This window comes from Peromyscus maniculatus, chromosome 13, assembly GCF_049852395.1.
Source record: "Peromyscus maniculatus bairdii isolate BWxNUB_F1_BW_parent chromosome 13, HU_Pman_BW_mat_3.1, whole genome shotgun sequence".
NCBI lineage: Eukaryota > Metazoa > Chordata > Mammalia > Rodentia > Cricetidae > Peromyscus > Peromyscus maniculatus.
In genome coordinates this window covers 11466288-11484187 of record NC_134864.1, presented here as the reverse complement: position 1 = coordinate 11484187, position 17900 = coordinate 11466288, and the positions used below count along the sequence as shown (strand labels likewise).

The 17900-nt window shown below is 51.9% G+C and overlaps 1 protein-coding gene across 2 annotated transcripts in view; it reads right to left on the bottom strand.

Moving 5' to 3' along the window:
* Sned1 (sushi, nidogen and EGF like domains 1) overlaps positions 1–17900 on the bottom strand; it is a 68061-nt gene that overhangs the window by 15452 nt on the left and 34709 nt on the right. Inside the window, exons 14-27 of one of the 2 annotated variants that reach the window (XM_006989597.4) lie at positions 17664–17780; positions 17397–17510; positions 16604–16777; positions 11333–11446; positions 10591–10704; positions 10173–10286; positions 9459–9572; positions 8843–9139; positions 8435–8618; positions 6750–6862; positions 5836–6117; positions 3298–3442; positions 3143–3225; positions 2251–2349 (exon numbers count right to left, since the gene is read on the bottom strand). In XM_006989597.4, coding sequence (XP_006989659.2) covers positions 2251–2349; positions 3143–3225; positions 3298–3442; positions 5836–6117; positions 6750–6862; positions 8435–8618; positions 8843–9139; positions 9459–9572; positions 10173–10286; positions 10591–10704; positions 11333–11446; positions 16604–16777; positions 17397–17510; positions 17664–17780 — 2064 coding nt within the window. The remainder of the gene's footprint in view (positions 1–2250; positions 2350–3142; positions 3226–3297; positions 3443–5835; positions 6118–6749; positions 6863–8434; positions 8619–8842; positions 9140–9458; positions 9573–10172; positions 10287–10590; positions 10705–11332; positions 11447–16603; positions 16778–17396; positions 17511–17663; positions 17781–17900) is intronic. The other variant, XM_042259885.2, reaches the window with a different exon arrangement.

The following is a 17900-nucleotide window of genomic DNA, read 5'->3' as shown; positions in this document are numbered from 1 at the left end:
TTGTTCCCCATGGATGAATTATACAGCAGATCATTCAAGTCTTGTCCTGGCCTGCTGTTGTTTGGGGACGGTACCTGCCTGTCCTTCTGGTGGAAGCCAGACTACTGGTATAGGGGGATAAATCAGAACAGTCTAGAAACCCTGCTGGGATGAGGAGTTAGGGGAAAACGGATAATGCTGAGGGTTAGCGCCTGCCCTTCCACTCCTGCCCCTGAAGTCATCCACCCCATGATAGTGTGGGAACCTGCCTCCTCTACATAGATTCTTCCTCAGATCTGAAGGTTCTTCCCTGACCTGGAAAGTTGCTTAGTGAGGAAACACCCTTTGTGGGCATTAACTGTGCTTTAGGGATTCCTGGGGGCCTTTTGGGGGTGCTCTTTTATGTGAGAAATAAAAGTCCAGCTCCTCCAGAGAAAAGGATCAGATGACCTTCAAGGAAACAAGAACAATTCTGGACACCAGATGACACTGGAGAAGGGATCCTCAAACCTGGCATATTATACCCAGCTGCAGTTTCCTTTACATGTGAGGGCTACTAAGATTTTTAGAGGCACACATGGCCTTTGAAGCTTGGTTTGAGCAAGTACCCTTTGGAACTAGACAAAGCCACCATGTAGAGAACTAAGGACAATTGAAAGAGCAATCGAGACTCCTTAGAAGTCAACGGGGAGGACTGGTCCTGCCGTGTGTAATTCACACTACGGCCACTGACATTGAACTGAATGAATAGGCTCACAGAAGGGAAAATGCTGAAACAAAAGACACAGCCCAGAACGGCCTCATTCAGTGTGTGGACACTTGATTGGCAGTTCAGGGGACTGAGAGCTGGGATCAAGTGTATGTCTTGCGGAGAACCGTCTCTGTTGTAATGTGTGATAAAATTACCCCTCCTGCCATCCACTCCAAGACTAAGGACTCACAGACACAGAGTGCAGGGTGGAGGTGGGCTGCAAGGCGAGTCCAGGGGGTGGAACCCGCAAGACAAAACTTCCTGCCAGATTCTAGCATGACCTGGGCTCCAGAATTATCAAGGGCAACCAAACTGACGGAGACAGACGGCATGAGTGTGACATGAACCAAAGACCATGATTAATTTTGTACCTGAGGCCATTAGGGATCCCTTTTCTTGCGCTATCACTGAAATTTACCCCACCGTAGGGTGACAGTGGCCTTGGGGCCTGTTCTGCAGCCACCTGGGATTTCTGTTGTGATGGAACCCAGGAGACTGAACCCACACCTTCCCTGTTTTGGGCTTTATGAAGGGACACCTAGGGCTTGAAGGAGCTGATGTAACACATTAATTACCCAGTGAGTCTCTTTTGTCCACTCACACAGCAGCAGTGTGTCTGCACTCGGAACCAACTATGATAAGGAGTACCTCGATGCTACAGCATGACCCCATCCATCCTCCCAGTGTGCATGGGGTCAACAGCGGGTACAGGTACCCCCAGGTTGGGGAGAATATTGAATTCAGGGATCAGTGGGCCCTCTGTTTGCAAATGTACCCTCTGATACTGTAAGTGCCCTTACCGTGGACAGGTGTCCTTGGAGGGCAGAGTTTTCAGGTGATATTACCTTGAGTTACACTCCCATAAGTACTTGGGTCTTCTCTGGGGCTAGGTGAACACAATCTAAGTCCCTGATGTGACTCGGAAGGAGAAAGGAGCTCTGGGCCCTAAAAAACTCTAATCCACAATCTCTAGAGGGATTAGAAGGAGAACAGAGCAAGGGGCTGACAGCTGAAGGAGCAGGCATCAGCTTGTGCTGCCCGATACTTGCCCAGAGGTGCTGGAAATAGACCCGACGCTATCTATGTGGGGACAACCAGCTGACCAGAACGGTTCAGGCTGAGTAGCCCGACAGGATGCCAAACTTGGGAGGGCATCCTCAAGGCAGGGCTTGCTCAGCGGGCACTCTTCACTATTCACCTCGCCGACTCAGTACCTCCTCTATGAGGTGCGGCTGGGGGCCCTGAAGTGGATCCCCAGGGTGGGTGAGGAGCAAAGTGTGAGTGATTACTGAAAGAGGCAGGATGGGCTAGTCTTTCTAAGACAGATCCTGGGTTGGCCTTGTTCTCTGGCTCCTCTCACTCATGAAGCAGGGGACTGTGTCCTAGATGGGGTGCCCAGCTGCCCCTTGGGCCCAGCCTGTACCTCCTTCCTAACTTCCTACTGTGGTGTCCTCACTACGGCAGCTGTGAAGGGTAGCCAGCTCCCACCCCTCCACACGACGACGACGACGACGACTTACTTTCTGTGTCCTTGCTGCTGTTCTTGGGTAGCTGCAGGGCCAGGCTGACCTGCTCAGGGGCCTCCTCGGTGTTCTTGAGCGGCACCAGAGTGGTGGGTTCTAGGAGAAGCTGAGGGTAACCACATGGCCCTTGCTTCATGCCTTGGCCCCTCCCTGCCGGCCCACCCGTGGATCCCACCCGTGGAGGCTGGGCCTCACTCCCACCGCCCCTCTGAAAGACGCGTGTTCTACTTTCCTGGAGCTGCTTCCTAAGGGGCCTCATTGTACAGCTGAGGTGTGGGGCACTCTCTGCCTCCCAGGGTCAGGTTCTCCTGTCCATTCCCTAGGCCCTGCTCCCTGGGCGTGTGTGTGTGTGTGTGTGTGTGTGTGTGTGTGTGTGTGTGTGTGTGTGTGTGTGTGTGTGCATTTGCAGCAGTCTGGGCTCTTGGCCCCAGCTGCAAGTCTGATGTTCCCGCCTCCACATCTCAGCCCCGCCCACCAGCACGCATTCCCTCTCTCACAGGAGGCTTGGGGGCACCCTTTTGTTACCATTCCTCTGCTTCCCACCGCCCCCCAACTCCCTACTCATGCCCTCTGCACTCTCCCCTTGAACATTTTCAGTTTCCACAGAGTGAGGTTAGGTGCCTGGCCTCTCACGGGCAGCCTCCTGGAGTGCCCCTTACCTGCTGAGCCTTCCCATTGTGGATGGCAGGCACCCTTCCTGCTACCCTGGAAGTCTAAAGCCTCACACACGGTCAGGATTGAGATTGCTGGAGGAGCCAGGACTCACCGGCTAGTGCAATCTTTTAAACCCAGCTTTTAAGGGCCTCAACATTTTTTATGCCAGGGGCAAGGGCAGTGAGACCACTCGGGTTGACTTCCAAGTCGGTGCCAGGAAGTCTGCAACACTCACGTGATCTCACAGTGACTGATTTGCTGGGCAAGCCACCAAACCTGGCACTCACTCTTCCTCTTCCATCTACAAGCTCTGAGAACCTGCAGACAGGGTAGGAGGGTCAAGGGTTGGGCACAGCCTAGGAACCCAGGGCAGGGGGCTAGTGTGTGTACCTGGGGGGCTGAGTTGGTGTTTCAGGGGCACTGTGGTCATTGAGCAGGCGCAGCTCCGGCAGGCGCACAGGGACCGGTCTATTTCTGAGCATCCGAAGGTGGTGTCCTCCCTGGTGCCAACGTCTGTCAGCGCCATCCCTGGAGGCTGCAAAAAAGGAAGAAGTAGCCGGGCGGTGGTGGCGCACGCCTTTAATCCCAGCACTCGGGAGGCAGAGCCAGGCGGATCTCTGTGAGTTCGAGGCCAGCCTGGGCTACCAAGTGAGTTCCAGGAAAGGCGCAAAGCTACACAGAGAAACCCTGTCTCGAAAAAACCAAAAAAAAAAAAAAAAAAAAAAGAAGAAGTAACCACCAACTAGGTTGCCTGGTGTTCCTGTCTCTGCCTGTACTTCAGGGAAGTGGTGGCTCACATCCAGCCCTGCTTAGGCAAGGGGAGGAAGGGGTCCATGTTGCCCGAGAAACCTGTGTCACCTGTTATACTCTTCCCAAGCAGAGGCCATGCATTTATGTTGCAACAGATACACTGGCCCGGAAGGCCAGCGCTCCGTCACCCTCCCCGGCAGAGTCCTCATCTGCTAAGCAGATGCCAGGCTGTGGATCACAGCCTTGTGGGTCAGCAGCTTTCCTGATGGGCAGCTTCAGCCAGACCTACAACCGGGCCTTGTTACCGTAGAGTGTCCTTCAAGCTAGGTGACTTCCTTCTCTATCTGGCCCTTCCTGACTCTGATTTGGTTGCAAGGACAGGCTCACGGGGAGACCTGGCCTGTCTTTCTACATGGCAGGTGTGCCTAGAGCCCAGCTGGTAGACCAGTGGGGCTGCAACTGAGAATTAGCATAGCACAGAAGCACCATATTCACTGTTGTGTTCACAAAGCAGCCTCACGGGCTGGGAAGAGGAAGGAGGAGGGACCTCGGAAGGCTGGCGCTGGAGCCCCACTCTCCTGAAGAGAGAGCCACTGGCCCTGCTCTTAGACCCGCTGTCTGTCCCTGTGTACCCTCTGCTTGTCTTCTCACTGTGTTCAGGACTGCTGAGACTTTCCACACACCCCATGTGAGGTTTGAGAATGGAATAAAGGGTACGTGGGACACTTGTGGGTTCCAGGAGGGTGCCCTGTCACCCTGGGGAACAGACTAAGGTCCTTAATATGACCACCTGAACTTCCACACCCCAGCTTTTTGCTTGTGCCCCTCTCTGTCAGGTGTTCCTTCCTGTCCTCCCGAGCCACTTGTAGTCCCTGGCCATATCTCATGTTCTCATATCTCATGCTCCCTTTGGGTCAGGCCTGGGCCTCTTCCTTTCTGCCTGCTTGGTAGCTCTTTCAGAATGAGGTCTTGCATTTGCTGCTAAGCCTGCCTGGGATTAAATGGGTGAAACAGTGTAGGATGAGGCTTGACAAATACATATTTCCAGATTGCTAGTGCTGTCAACTGTCCTTCCTTACCCATGGGTAAAAGCCTCCTTCCTTATGCCCGTGTCTCTACTCCCAGGGATGGCCCGTGCCTGTTGTCTATGCCGCCTCTTTGCAGCAAGCCGCAGGAATGTAGTAAGAATTCAGCTGAACATGGTAAAGCTTTACCTGGAAGAATGAAGGAATCCTTCCAGAGGAAAAGCCAAATCTCAAGGAGTATTTGATGTTATTTGGCTTTTAATATATCAGCTGTTTCCTGCTATGAACCTCATGTGTGCTCTCATAATTTCCCCAAGAACTTATAACAGTGTGGATGGATCATTTCTTGGGCATAGACATTTAAAGTACTTGGATAAGGTCTTCTGCCTCCAGGTTTCCTGCTCCCTTTTTAGCATTTGAATTGGGTATCTGCCATCTGAAATATCCCCTTTAGCAAGCACCCAAGGACAAGGATAGATAGACTAGATGGTCAGGCCATCCGCTAGGCACCTGAGGTCCCTGAGTCAAGGTAAACACCCTTGTGGAGACACAGCCTGTCTCTCTCCCAGGTGCATAGCTTGGTTTCTTGTGCAAATGAAGCTCCACCCTCCTTTCTCCCACAGCCCAAATGGCATTCCAGAGCAATTGACCCAGAACAAAAGGGTTTTTTGTACACCAGGTGCAATGTAGCTATGAGGCAGGGTTCCTATCTCTGAGCAGAGTCACCCCGCCGGACCAGAAGGCAGCAGGGCACAGTTTGCAGATTGTAGGGGTATTGAGACCAGATCACGGGAAGAGGAATGAGAAGGAATGAGGATGAAGAAGAAAGAAGATGAAGATGAGGACAGAGATGGAAAAGAACTTAGAGTTATGAAAGGACAGGAGAAAAGGAAAGAATTGAAGCTGTGTGGATAGAATCTTGTCTCAGAGGAATAAAGTAAGCGATTGTAGAGCTCAGTGTATTTGATTAATTCCTTCAGATTACCCCTGCCGTTAGTAGTGTCTTCCCTAGGACTCTGGGAGAAATCTCCTCAGGGCAGGCCCCCGAGGAAATTCCAATACCTCTTCTAAGCAAGGATACCATACCCCAAGAACAGGCGGCAGCAGCTGTGGATTTGAACAACTACCAGCCCCAACCTCTCCTGGCACTCACAAGTGATGATGTAGAGGTGGGCAGGCTCACTGTGCAGCTGGCCCTGCTCTGTGCTCTGCACAGCTGTAACCGAGAGCTGGTACCGCCGACCTGGCAGCAGGTCACGCACTGTGTAGGACACTAGCTTCCCGTTGGGGATGTAGCGGCTCTTGGTGCTCTGACTGGTGGTCACATTGATGACATAAGCCTCCAGTGAGATACCAGGACTGGGGGTGTCCCAGACCACGTGGGCAGAGGTGGCTGTGACTCGAGAGGCAGTCAGGTTTGCTGGAGGTAGAGGCCCTGAATGAGGAATGGACAGAAGGAGGAAGTGAAAATCAGGTCAAAGGGCATCTGGTGAAACATCACCTAAGAGTTGAGAGGGATCAGGTGCATCTGAAACCAGCCTGGGTTACTGTTGACACTGTCATCCCAGGTGGGTGTGGGAAACTTGTATGCAGAGGTTAGGTCACACCTCCAACATGCCTCCTCAAGTGTCTAAGGGCCACAGTCCTGAGTCTGGGAGGCGTAGAGAGTCGTCTCCACTCATCATCCTTGCTTCACAAACTCCCACTTCTCACAGACTCCCTTCTTACACTCCATACCATGGGAAGAGCATGTGTAATGTCAAGAAGTGTAGCTAGAGTAGGCTGATCACATGGCCCCAAAGCCCTGAGTGTCCTCATCCCAGCCTGCTCTTTGGACTCCATGTATTCCATGGCGGGCATACTGAGGAATGTCTCGGTGTACTCAGGTGCTGGGGGCAGTCTCTGGCAGAGGACTTCTCCCTCTATGAAGAGATCTCAGGGAGGTCAGGGCTGGGTTTATCGTATAAGGACACTCTGGAAAGGACAGGCTGTCAGGAGGGAGGCCCTAGGTCTAGAGGGTGCCACCTGAGAGAGAGGACTGGAGGCAGAAGCTGCCTGTCTACTTACGGGTCCACACGTTCAGTGGTGCTGAGGCCAGGCTCTCAGTAGGGTGTTCAGCCCCTCCAGGCCCACTGAGGGTGGTTAGCCGCACAACGTATCTTCTTCCTGGCAGCAGGTCCCTGCCAGAAGGGGCAAGGAGGAGAGGACCTTCTAGAGGTCTGTGGCTAACACTGTATGACCGGGAGTAGGGTTATTTTGCTGCTAGTGGTTCAGGCCACCTCCATGAGGGGCAGACCAGTGGTCAGTCCTTGAACTGTAGTGCTCCAGGATTGGGAAGTTTCTCCACTAGCTAGTGAGAAGAGAGAAGGGTGTGGAAATAGCCACAGTGTGGTCAGAGGACACATGTTCAGGTATGAAGTCTAGAACTGGGATGACTTGGAAAAGTCTCTGTATTGACCCATGTAAGGTCCTTGCCATGGTCTGGGTTTTAGAGCAACCTGCCAGGATGCAGGAATGGTAAAAAGAAGCCTTACTCCGAGTGTTAGGGGTCCCCACTCGCTGCTTCTGACCACAGAGGGATGGAGGTAAGTTGTTCCCCTCCACTGTTGCTAGTCCTGTCCCACCCAGTGATGATGTAACATCCAGAGAATTCCAAAGCCAGTGCCCCTCTGCCAACTTCAGTTTTCTTTGCTTCCTGTTTGGGGAGCCAGGCATTAAGGAAGAGGGCATTCCAACACCAGCTACATATCCAGAGAAAATGGGACAGTGACTATGCAGCGAGGGTCCAGTGACCTGGGCTGACCTTCTCAGAGATAGCGTATGACAAGACAAAAAAATTAAAACCAAAACAAAATGCAAGAGGAGAATCAGTCCTAGAGTTCTGCATCCTCTGGTTCAAACACCCGATTTTAATAAAACACAAAATCACAAAGAGGCAATGGAAGTACTGCGCATTCAAAGGGGAAGAGAAGCAGTCAGGAGCTGCCCAAGAAGACGTGTTATGGATCTACTAGACAGAGACCGAAGCGGCAACCTTGGTGCTCAGGCCAAGATCGAAAGAGAGACGTGCAGCAAAACGAGAGAGCAGTGTATAAACAAATGGACCGAAGAGACAGGAGGTCTGTGCAGAAACTGGAAAGAACTGGGAGGCCGAATACAAAGGCAGTCTGTCTTCAGCACAGCGGGCTGGCTAGTTTGCAAGAAGGAACAAGAAGCTTTGGAAAGTGGTCTTGAGGGGGCTGGAGAGGTGGCTCAGTCATTAAGAACATTGCTGTTTTTTTGCAGAAGGCCAGGGTTCAATCCCAGCACCCACATGGTGACTCACAACCGTCCCTAACTCCAGTTCCAGGAGACCTGACACATCCTGACCTCTGTGGCACTAGACATACACAAGGTTCACAGACACCCATGAGAGCAGACCACTCATAAAATTAAATAAGTCAATCTGAAAAATAAAGAAAAAAAAAGTAGTTTTGGCAATTCTGAGAAGGACACGCCTCCAGGCGTGGATTTTAGGGCTTTCTTACACTTTATGGGGTCCTTGCAATACTGCCAGGGTACTGCTCTTTGTAGGCTAGGCAAGGCACACACACACACACACACACACACACACACACACACACACACACACACACACACACACACACACACACATCCCCAGTGAGGCTGGCTCACCCAGGCCCCGGCCCCACTCAGGTGAAGGAGGGCAAGTGTGCCGATACACAAGGAACACTCTGGGCATCTTCTCTTACCCAAATGTGAGTCGGTCCACATTCCTGTCCACTTCAGTGGACTGGGCCACCGAGGCCTCAGGGTTGAGGATGGACACTCGGACCCTGCTGACCGTAGCGTGCTGGATCCTGTGAAGAGCCCACTGCACTGAGATGGCATTGGCTGAAACGTTGGTGACCTCCAAGTCTTCAACAGGGCGGGGGCCTGCAGGGCAACAGGATGCTCAGCGGATGCCACACCTCCTGCTCCTCACTGCCCAGCCCAGTGCCTGCTCCTTTCTTCCCAGTCCCTTCTCTGATCTACCCATCTGGTTACCGTGCCCTTCCCCACAGGAAGGGCAGCCCCGACACAGAGATGTCTGCGGAGCTGTGAGCAGGGACGAGCTCCTCTCCTGGGCAGCAGTGGCCAGGCCACCTTCAGGAACTCACGGGTGCGGGCGAGCAGTGCTGTAGGCCTGCTGATGTCGTTTTTGTTGTTGGTGTTTCGCTTGACTGAGAAAACGGAGATGTTGTAGGCACGGCCGGCTGCCAGGGCCCGCAGCTGGTGGGAGGAGCGTCTCCGGTCCACGAAGTCTGTGCGCCGGAAGGATCCGTCCGAGGAGGCGTAGGTGACCGCATAGCCGTCCAGCACCTGTCTGGCTGCGGTGCCCTCGGGGGGGCTCCAGGAGATGGAGACCCCGCTCTCCTCCACCCTCTCTACCCTGAGAGCTGTTGGTGGGAGGAGCTCTTCAGGGATGTCACCGAACACAAGGGAGGTGGAGGGTTAGACTTTGAGCGCCAAAGAGTAAGCTCCCAGTCACGTCACCTAGATTGGTTCTGGGGCCTGGTCGCCCAAGGCCTTGCTGGCGGGGAGTCTTCTCCTTTGGGCTGCTATGGCCCTTGGAGGTCTGTATTTCCGCATGTGTGGCTGCTGGGACCTCCTGCCCGCTCTCAAGAAGGGGACCTAGGTCAGCAGCTGTCTGCCCACCTTTCCCGCCGGGCCCCCCGGCCTACCTTCCGGCCCCCTTGCTCCTCCATCCTCCTGCCCGGAGCTCCTGGCGCTCACCTTTGCTGCAGTCCTTGCCTGTGTAGCCCACTTTGCAGGTACAGCTGTGGGACCCGTTGCTGGCCAAGCAGTAGCCGCGGCCCCCACAGGGGCTCGAGAAGCAGGGGTCACTCACTGAGGGGGGAAACGGCAGTGAGGAGGGGAACTGGGGTTTTCCCTGTTCTTGTACCTAGGCCTCTCTTGTTGCTTAGGTGGCATGGGTCAGGGAGGGGTGGGGTGGCATCATGACATCTGCTGTCTCTCTCTGCCTTGCATAGCGAAGTGCTACCTGCCTGCCAGGCGCCGCATGGCCAGAACCAAGCTTGGCTCTAGGTTGGTGCTCCCCTTTAGGAGGGGCTTGGTCTCAGGCTGAGACAGAGACTGTTCTAGAGAGTGAGTAGAATGCTGTCCAGGAGCACTCTAGCGCTGGGAGCAATGATGAGCAGGGATGAACGGCCACCATTACCAGCGCCAGGAAAGGCCTGGCTGAGGGACCTGCCATATGCTAATAGCGGAAAGGGTTCTCCACAGAGAGGACGCTGAGTGCAGGGCTCTGGGGCTGCCGGCTCAGCCTGCCTAGGGACAGCAGAGCCAGTCAAGGTGGATGTGGAGCTATGGACTGAGCATGTGTTCCTGGGAGTGGAGGAAGGTGAAGGCGGCAAATAGGGCTGGCTACCAAGGAGATGAGAGGGCCAGGGAAGGGCCCTCGGTGAGCAGGTAGGCCTGAGATCCTACCTGTCTCGCAGTGGTAGCCAAAGAAGCCCTCTGGACACACGCACAGGTAGGCCCCACCACCGTCCTCACACCGGCCTCCGTGCTGGCAGGGGCTGGAGGCACAGGCGTCCACCTCTGGAGAACACCCAAAGGGTTGGCCCGAGCTGCAGGGAGGGACTCTGGGGGAGGGAGGAGAGGACAGCGGGAAGAAGGGATAGGGGGAGGCAAGGAGCAATGGCCAGGAGAGGGGTATGGCGCACCTGTGGGTAGGAGGGGCTCTCAGGGACCCCCCCGCCCAGTTTCCTTCCTCCCTCCAGGTCACCACAGCCTTGGGGGTTTTCTTTCCCTGGGTGGCTTGTCCAGCAAGAGGATGGCTCCTGGCTTCCCTTTGATCTCCCTGCAGCCCTGGTTCTGTGGGACCCACCTGAAAGAGCCCTACCTGTTTCACAGTGGACTCCACTGAAACCTTCAGGGCACTGGCAGATGAAAGCCCTGGGCAGGTCCTTACAGGAGCCTCCGTTTCTGCAGGGCTGCGGTTGGCACTCATCTGTCTCTGCAGAGACAGGGCACAGGACGGGCTCATACTGGAGCTCCCTGCATGTCCCCAGGATTCCAGCTGCTCCCCGAGGCCTCCATCCCTGGGGTCTGGACTCTGGACCACGGTCTTCCTTCTGTCGCCTACACTTGTTCCTCCTTGGTTGGTATCCTGCCCATTCCCAGCAAAGCACCCTGCCGTCCCTGTCACTGCTTCTGTACTCCAGGCTTGAATGCTCTCTAGCATTACAGCTGGAAACCGCTCCTGGGCTTTTCCCTTCCAGAAGCCGGTCTCTGTTTCGGGGCTCAGGGCTTCACACAGGCACAAGGGATGCGGGTCTCACCCCTGTCAGGTATTGGTCAGGCCTCTGCTCTCTGCAGGTGTCAAGGGTTGTGACCTGCCCATCTTCTCTGCCCCCCCCCCCAGGCCCCAGTCTGATTGCTAGGCCAGTGGTTTTCAGATGAGCTCTCAGTCCCCCAGGGCAGGCAGGGACAGAGAGCTTTTAAAATCTATCCTGGCCCTCAGAATGGCCCTAAGACAACAAGCAGGGAATGGGATGGTTATTTAGATAAAGCTCTGTCCCAGGGAAGGAGTGATGGAACAAGGTGGCCCCGGGGAGCCCCGGTGCCTTGAGCAGACCTCTCACCTAGCTCACAGTGGACTCCTTCGTACCCTGGGCTGCAGAGGCACTGGTAACCGGCAGTGAGGTCCTGGCATGAGCCGCCGTGGAGGCATGGCTGAGATTGGCACTCATCAACCTCTAAGGAGAGATCCCAAGAACAAAGCAAGGTGGCCGTATTAACCTATGTGCAAATGGATGTCAAGCAGCTCTGAGGTTCTGAGCAAGTTTGCAGTACTCCTCGATACTCAGAGGCCAAATCAGGGTTATCCGTGGAGGTCTCGTGCCTGGCTCCTATCTACAAAGTGACTGCGGCTGCTTCTGAACCACTGAAGAGTCTCTCGGAAGACTCCTCTGGACCCACAGCCACCAAGGTTTGGCAGGAAACGCCTGATGTCTGACCTTGCTAGTTCTGTATCTAGCACACACATGTAAAACTAGTATGTTTGTGGGGGGCAGTCTGCAGCTTTAAAAGGTTCACCATATGCTTCTTTTAAACCGGAAGCTGTGCTCCTGAATGTTCAGTTTGAGGAAAGTCTAATTTCACACTTAAGAAGTAAATAAACGGTGGGGGCTGGAGAGATGTCTCAGTGCTTAAGGACATTTATTGCTCTAGCAGAGGACCCAGGTTTGATTCCCAGCACCCACATGGTGGCTCTGTAACTCCAGTTCCAGAGGATCCAATGCCCTCTTTTTTGCCTCCTCAGTTACACACATGGTGTACATACATAAATGCTGGCAAAACACTCATATACATAAAATATAGGAGTCTGAAAGTTATTTTAAAAAAGGATTAAATAAATGGCGTTGGCTGACCATACTAGAACCAGAAGCCAGAGTGTATGACACCCAACATCTATGTCTATCACTCTGTCTCTTGAAAATTATTTTTTAAATTACTTTTTGGAGACAGGATTTCACCATGTAGCCATAGCTAGCCTGTAACTCTTTTTGTAAATTAGGCTGACCTTGAACTCATAGGGATCCTTCTGCCCCTAACTCTGGAGTATTGAGACTAAAGACACGTGCCATCATTCCCTGCCCTAAAATTCATTCTTGAAATGTTTTGAATTGCCTAAAGAAGACATGGCTTTGTTTTCGTTGCTTCTGAACTTTATTGACAGGGTGCCACGATAGGTATTCTTTCTCACTTAACATTTCATGAGTAGGAGACCTCCATACTGTTGTGGGTCCCTGTGGTTCGCCACTTTGACAGCTGTTTAATGCTCCGTAGCTGCTTATATCACGTTTCATCCTTTCTTATGTGGTGAGCACTTGTGTTGAGTCTAGATTTTTTTCTTTTTTCTTTTGGTAACTACAAAAACTGCTGCTGTAGAGGTTCTCCGGATATCCTGGTGTAGATAGGTGAGTTTCTTAGGTTGACTGGGGAGTGGGATTGTTGAGACATAGCCTGCATTGGTAGTCAACTGAACAAGCAAATTGCCAAATCATTTCCAAGCACTTTTGGCAACTTATAGTCCCTCTACCGAGTGATAAGAAAGTCTGTTGTCCGTGTTCTCACCAATAGGATTCCAAACTTCTGAAATGTGGCCAGCTAAATGCATCGAGCTGATGGATCTGTACACTTGCATTTCCCTGATTACTATGAAGTAAAATGTTCATTTTCACATTTGTTGGCCTCATACAGTTCTTTTTCCAGGAAGTGTGTTTTGTCTATTTTTCTCTTAGGCTTATTCTTTCCATATTGGTTCCTTGATCTTCTCCAAGTAGTCTTGAATCAGTGTTCTCTCTCTGGACACTTACTGATTTATGTATATTTATACACACACCATCTCGCTCTCTGAACAATTACTGATCTATGTATATTCACACATACACACCTTCTCAATCTAGCTTTTATTTCACTACTTCAAGTTTTAAGTTCCTTTTAAACACCCAAGTTTGTCTATTTCTTTTATAGTATTTTTTTGTGTCCTAAGGAATCTTTCTGCACTCAAGAAAAAAAGATGTGTACCTATATTTCCCATAAAAAAATAACGTTTAGGTCTCTGGTCCACCTGGCATCCATCACTGTTTGTAGTGACTGGAAACAAATGTCATACTTTTCAAGTGCCTACCCAGCTGTCAGGGATATTTTCCCATATGCTTTCTTGGCAGTTTTAGTTTTAGCTTTTACATAATTCTTCTCACCCATACAGAAGTTTTGGCTCTGGCGCTGTGGTGCACAGTACCGTTCTACCGCCCTTCCCAAGTGTTCCCGGCGGGACTGTGGGAGCTGAGTTGTCCTGCCCTTTGCCTCATCTCCCGTGATCTCTTTCACCCATGGGTTACGTCAGCAGCTTCTTTTGTAGAATCCGCTTAGGGTTTTCTGTGCACACAGCTGACATCTCCACAACTCCCTCCCTTTCTGACGGCCATGCCTTCTGCTGCAGGGTCTCACCTTCGCAGCGTCCAGGACCCCCTGGGCAACGTGGGAAAGCAGTGGCGGAGCAGCCTTTCCCAGTGCTGGGCAGCCTTCTACCGTTAACCTTTGTTAGCTGTAGAGTGTTCATGCATGCCCTTAATCTGACTGAGGAAAAGTACATTCTGTTTTTAGTTGGGGAGGAGCTGTTTTATTTATTTATTTGGTTTTTCGAGACAATTTTTCTGTGTAGCTTTGCGCCTTTCCTGGAACTCACCCTGTAGCCCAGGCTGGCCTCAAACTCACAGAGATCCACCTGCCTCTGCCTCCCGAGTGCTGGGATTAAAGGTATGCACCACCACCGCCCAGCAAGGAGTTATTTTTATAATAGTTAAATTCTGCTAAGTGATTTCTCCGTGGCAAACGAGAATCACATGGTTTTGCCCATTTCCTAATATTGTGGAGATGGATTAACTTTCAGATGTTGTGCCAGCCTGTGCTCCTGGGATAAACACCACCTGCTGTGACAGCATTATTCTTTCATGTGATACTAGGTTTGATTTAGTAATACCTCATTAAAGTTTTTTGTCTATGTCCTCAGGAATATTAGCCTATAGTCTCAAATTTATAATATCTAGTTTGGAATTAAGGCAATACTATTCTCAACAAATAGTCTCTGTCATTTAAAAATTAATTATTCACAATTTATAGTTCACTTAAAATGATACTTTCTCTCTGATTTGCAGTTTATTTTGTTATGCTGTGATTTTTTTTCCTATTTTGTTCATTCTGTTGGAAATCCAATTTAATCCAGCCTATCCCGGTAATTATTTAAATGTTACATTTTTAGTTTAGAGTCTCTATTTTGTCCTTAATTTCTTTATTATCTCATTCACTTGGAATTTCTTTTTTTGAATATTTTTATAGGGGCATTTAAAAGTCCTTGCTTGTAAGTTCCAATATCTGGGACATCTGTTTCAATAATTTCTTTTCTAGATTATCTGTTGTAATTTCTTGGTCCTCAGGCACAGTGTAAACAAACACAGTACAGACCAAAGTGGCATAGTTCTTCCCTGGGCTGAAAAGCTCTGTTCTCTGCCCTGCAGTCTGATTGACCTGCCTGCCGCTGGCGTTCCTGGGTCAGGCACTGTTGCTGGGGGCTGACTGGGGCTGGTTTTAAATTCTGGAGGGCTGGAGCAGGCCTCTCCTGCTGGATTTCAGATCTCAGCCTTGTGGGAGAGTGGGGTGCCTAACCTTCACACCTGCCCCTGGTTTCACATGCACACGGCAGGTCCTGTGGGTGGGAACCGGAGGCTGTGTGAGGACTTGCTCTGTGATTTCGGCGTCTCTGCCATCGCTCCACGGTGCATGACCTACAGGATTTCCTCTGCTTTGTGGCCTATTTCCCCTGCCCTACCACCCCCTGCTCATGGTGGGTCTCTGCCCCGAGATAAAAGTGCTAGCAGCCTTTCTCACACAGGAAAGGATGCATGAAATTCTGGATCCTCAGCTCTGACAGGTTAGCAGGTGTGGTCCTACAGGTCTCATGGTGTTTACCGTCACGGTTCAGCCAGGGACACTGTCAGCATCCTCACCCAAGTGCATCTGGGAAGAACTGGCTCTCTCCCCTCTGACGTTTGTTGTTGAGAAGTCTGATGCCGCCGAGTCCTTCACCGTGCTGTTCCCCTGGCTAGTCAAGGATTTGCTATTATCCTGTGATAGTCTTATGTCTCAGGCTTGGTGCTGCTGCTCCCCTCCAGGCTCTATACTTTCTTTTGTGCACAGCCTGTTCCTCTTCTTTGTGGGGAAGCTCTCCCAACAGCCTTCCAACTCACCGACTTATTCTTCATCAATATCCACTTATAAATCATGCTGACTATTTCAACTATTGTGGTTTAAAGTCTCCTCTTTCTACTTGCTTTAAAGCATGGCTTACTGATCCCCTTGTACATGGCCAATGCCATATTAACTTTTGCATACTGTCACGATAAATGGTGCAACATAAAATGTGTATAGTAGATGAATATCCTTTTGTGCTGTTTGGCCATCTTCTGTCTTTCTGTCTCCAGTGGTAGCTGCCATATGGACACCCATCACTGCTTTTGGGGGTTGTGCTTCCAGGAGCTTTCTTCCTTGCTGGAGCCCCCTCCCCTGTGCTTGGCAACATGTTGAGGAGAAGAGGAGCTCAGAGAGGCACTCTCCTGAGCACCATGCGGGAACTCGGGCTTGGGAGGGCAGGAGTAGAGGATAGATGCCTCACCGAGGCCAGGCGGTCCTCTTCAGAATTCTTCATTTTGGTGGACCCACACAGTGGGATGGGCTTCTCCAGGCATTTGGGAAATGGCAATTGTTGCAGGTGCCATCCCTGTGTATGTTTAGTGAGAACTGTGTTATGATCTCACAGTTCCTGATGGCGGACCTGCATATACAGAGTCCATTCTATGTACTTGCAGCCTTGGTAAGAGCTTCCCAGCTCTAGGGTTTCGGTCAGAAGGACCCTGTCTCCAGGACAGAGCCATGGCTGGGACCCTGGAGAGGATGCTGTCTGGAACAGCACTCCTCCAATGCATAACGGAGGCTAGGGTTTTGTTTAAATGCAGCTTGATTCCACAGGTCTGGGTGGGGCCCTGAACTGAGATCTGCTTCTTTAGGACCCTGCACTGTGATTAAGTCTTGGCCTCAGCTGTTTTATCTGCAGTGTGGGTCTGCAGACGCTGGATCCATTCTTGGTTGCTCCGAGGACAAGGGCACTCTAAATAGGCATAGCCCAGAACAAAGCTGATAGCAATCACCCCTGTCGCCACAGGATGTATAGCCTCCATTTACAGAGAGGATACGGGGGAGGGGCTTGTGTGCAGGCTCTGTCCCAACTTCCTATGGCTGTGAGAGAAAGATGTTGGCCCTGCCCACCCATCCCTGAGGGCCCACAGAATCACCAATGCACTGGGGAGGCTGGCTCCAGACACCTTGTGGCTGGCAGATCCGAACATGGTTGAGGGCGCTCAGACTGAAGCCACGGTCACATGTGTACAGGGCCACTGAGCCCATGTGAGTGCCATTGAAGCGCAGGGTAGCATGCTTCACCTCCTCAGGGCGACCACAGTCCACCTCTGCAAGAGAACACCAGCAGTGCCTGAGTGTCAGGGCGCCCACTTAGTCTAATCTGTCCTTCCAGGTGACCAGAGGGGCCTGTCTTCTACACCACCTGCTCGAGGGGACAGGATCAGGACGGGAAAACTCCACTTACATTGGCTTCTGGGGGTGGCACCTCAAACACTGATTTTCCCTTTCCCACAGTGGTTTGAAAGAGAATGTCCCCCAATGACTCATATATTTGAATACTTGGTCCCCAATTGGTGGAACTGTTTGGGGAGGATTAGGATTAGGATTATGGAGTTTGTATCACTGGAGGCAGGCTTTGAGGTTTCAAAAGCCAATGCCATTCCCAGTTAACTTTCTCTTTCTGCCTCACGCTTGTATATCAGGATGTGAGCTCTCAGCTACTGCTCCAGCACCATGTCTGCCTGGTGCCCTGCTCACTACCATGACGGTCATGGTCATAGCACCCTGGGAACTGTAAGCCCCCAGTAAACTCTTCTATAAGTTGCCTTGGTCTTGGTGCTTTGTTACAGCAGCAGAAAAATAACTAGGACCCTATCCCTACCCTGCCCAGCTCCTAGGGGATCCAGAAAAGATGCCATGCCGCCAGCCCACCCACCTGGCTCTCACCTGCCTGACACCGGTGTCCTGTATACCCTGGCTGGCAGTGGCAGAAGAAATCTGCTCCTAGATCCTCACAGGTACCCCCATTCAGACATGGGCTCCGGAAGCAGGGCGAGGGGGCTGCAAGAACACAGAAGACCCCTTTCACCGTGTTTCTCTTGAGGTCCTCCGTGTTGTACTCAGCCCACCTCTCACGCCTGCCAGCCCAGCTCTGCCTCTTGATCCAGTTTTCACATGTGCTCAGGAGAGCATCCCTGCCTGCCCCCACCATACCTATCTCGCAGTGCCGCCCAGAGAAGCCCGGAGGACAGTCACACTTGTATTTGCCAATGTAGTGAAAGCAAGTGCCACCATTGTGACAGGGGCCAGAGGCACAGGAGTCTGGCTTTCCTGGAAGCAGAAGACACCATCAGAGTCATGTGTCATAGACACCAGCCTCTCCATGTGCCCGCCATCCCAGAAACAAGGCCTTCACAAAGGTGTTCCTGAGAGGCAAGTGCATGGTGGTCA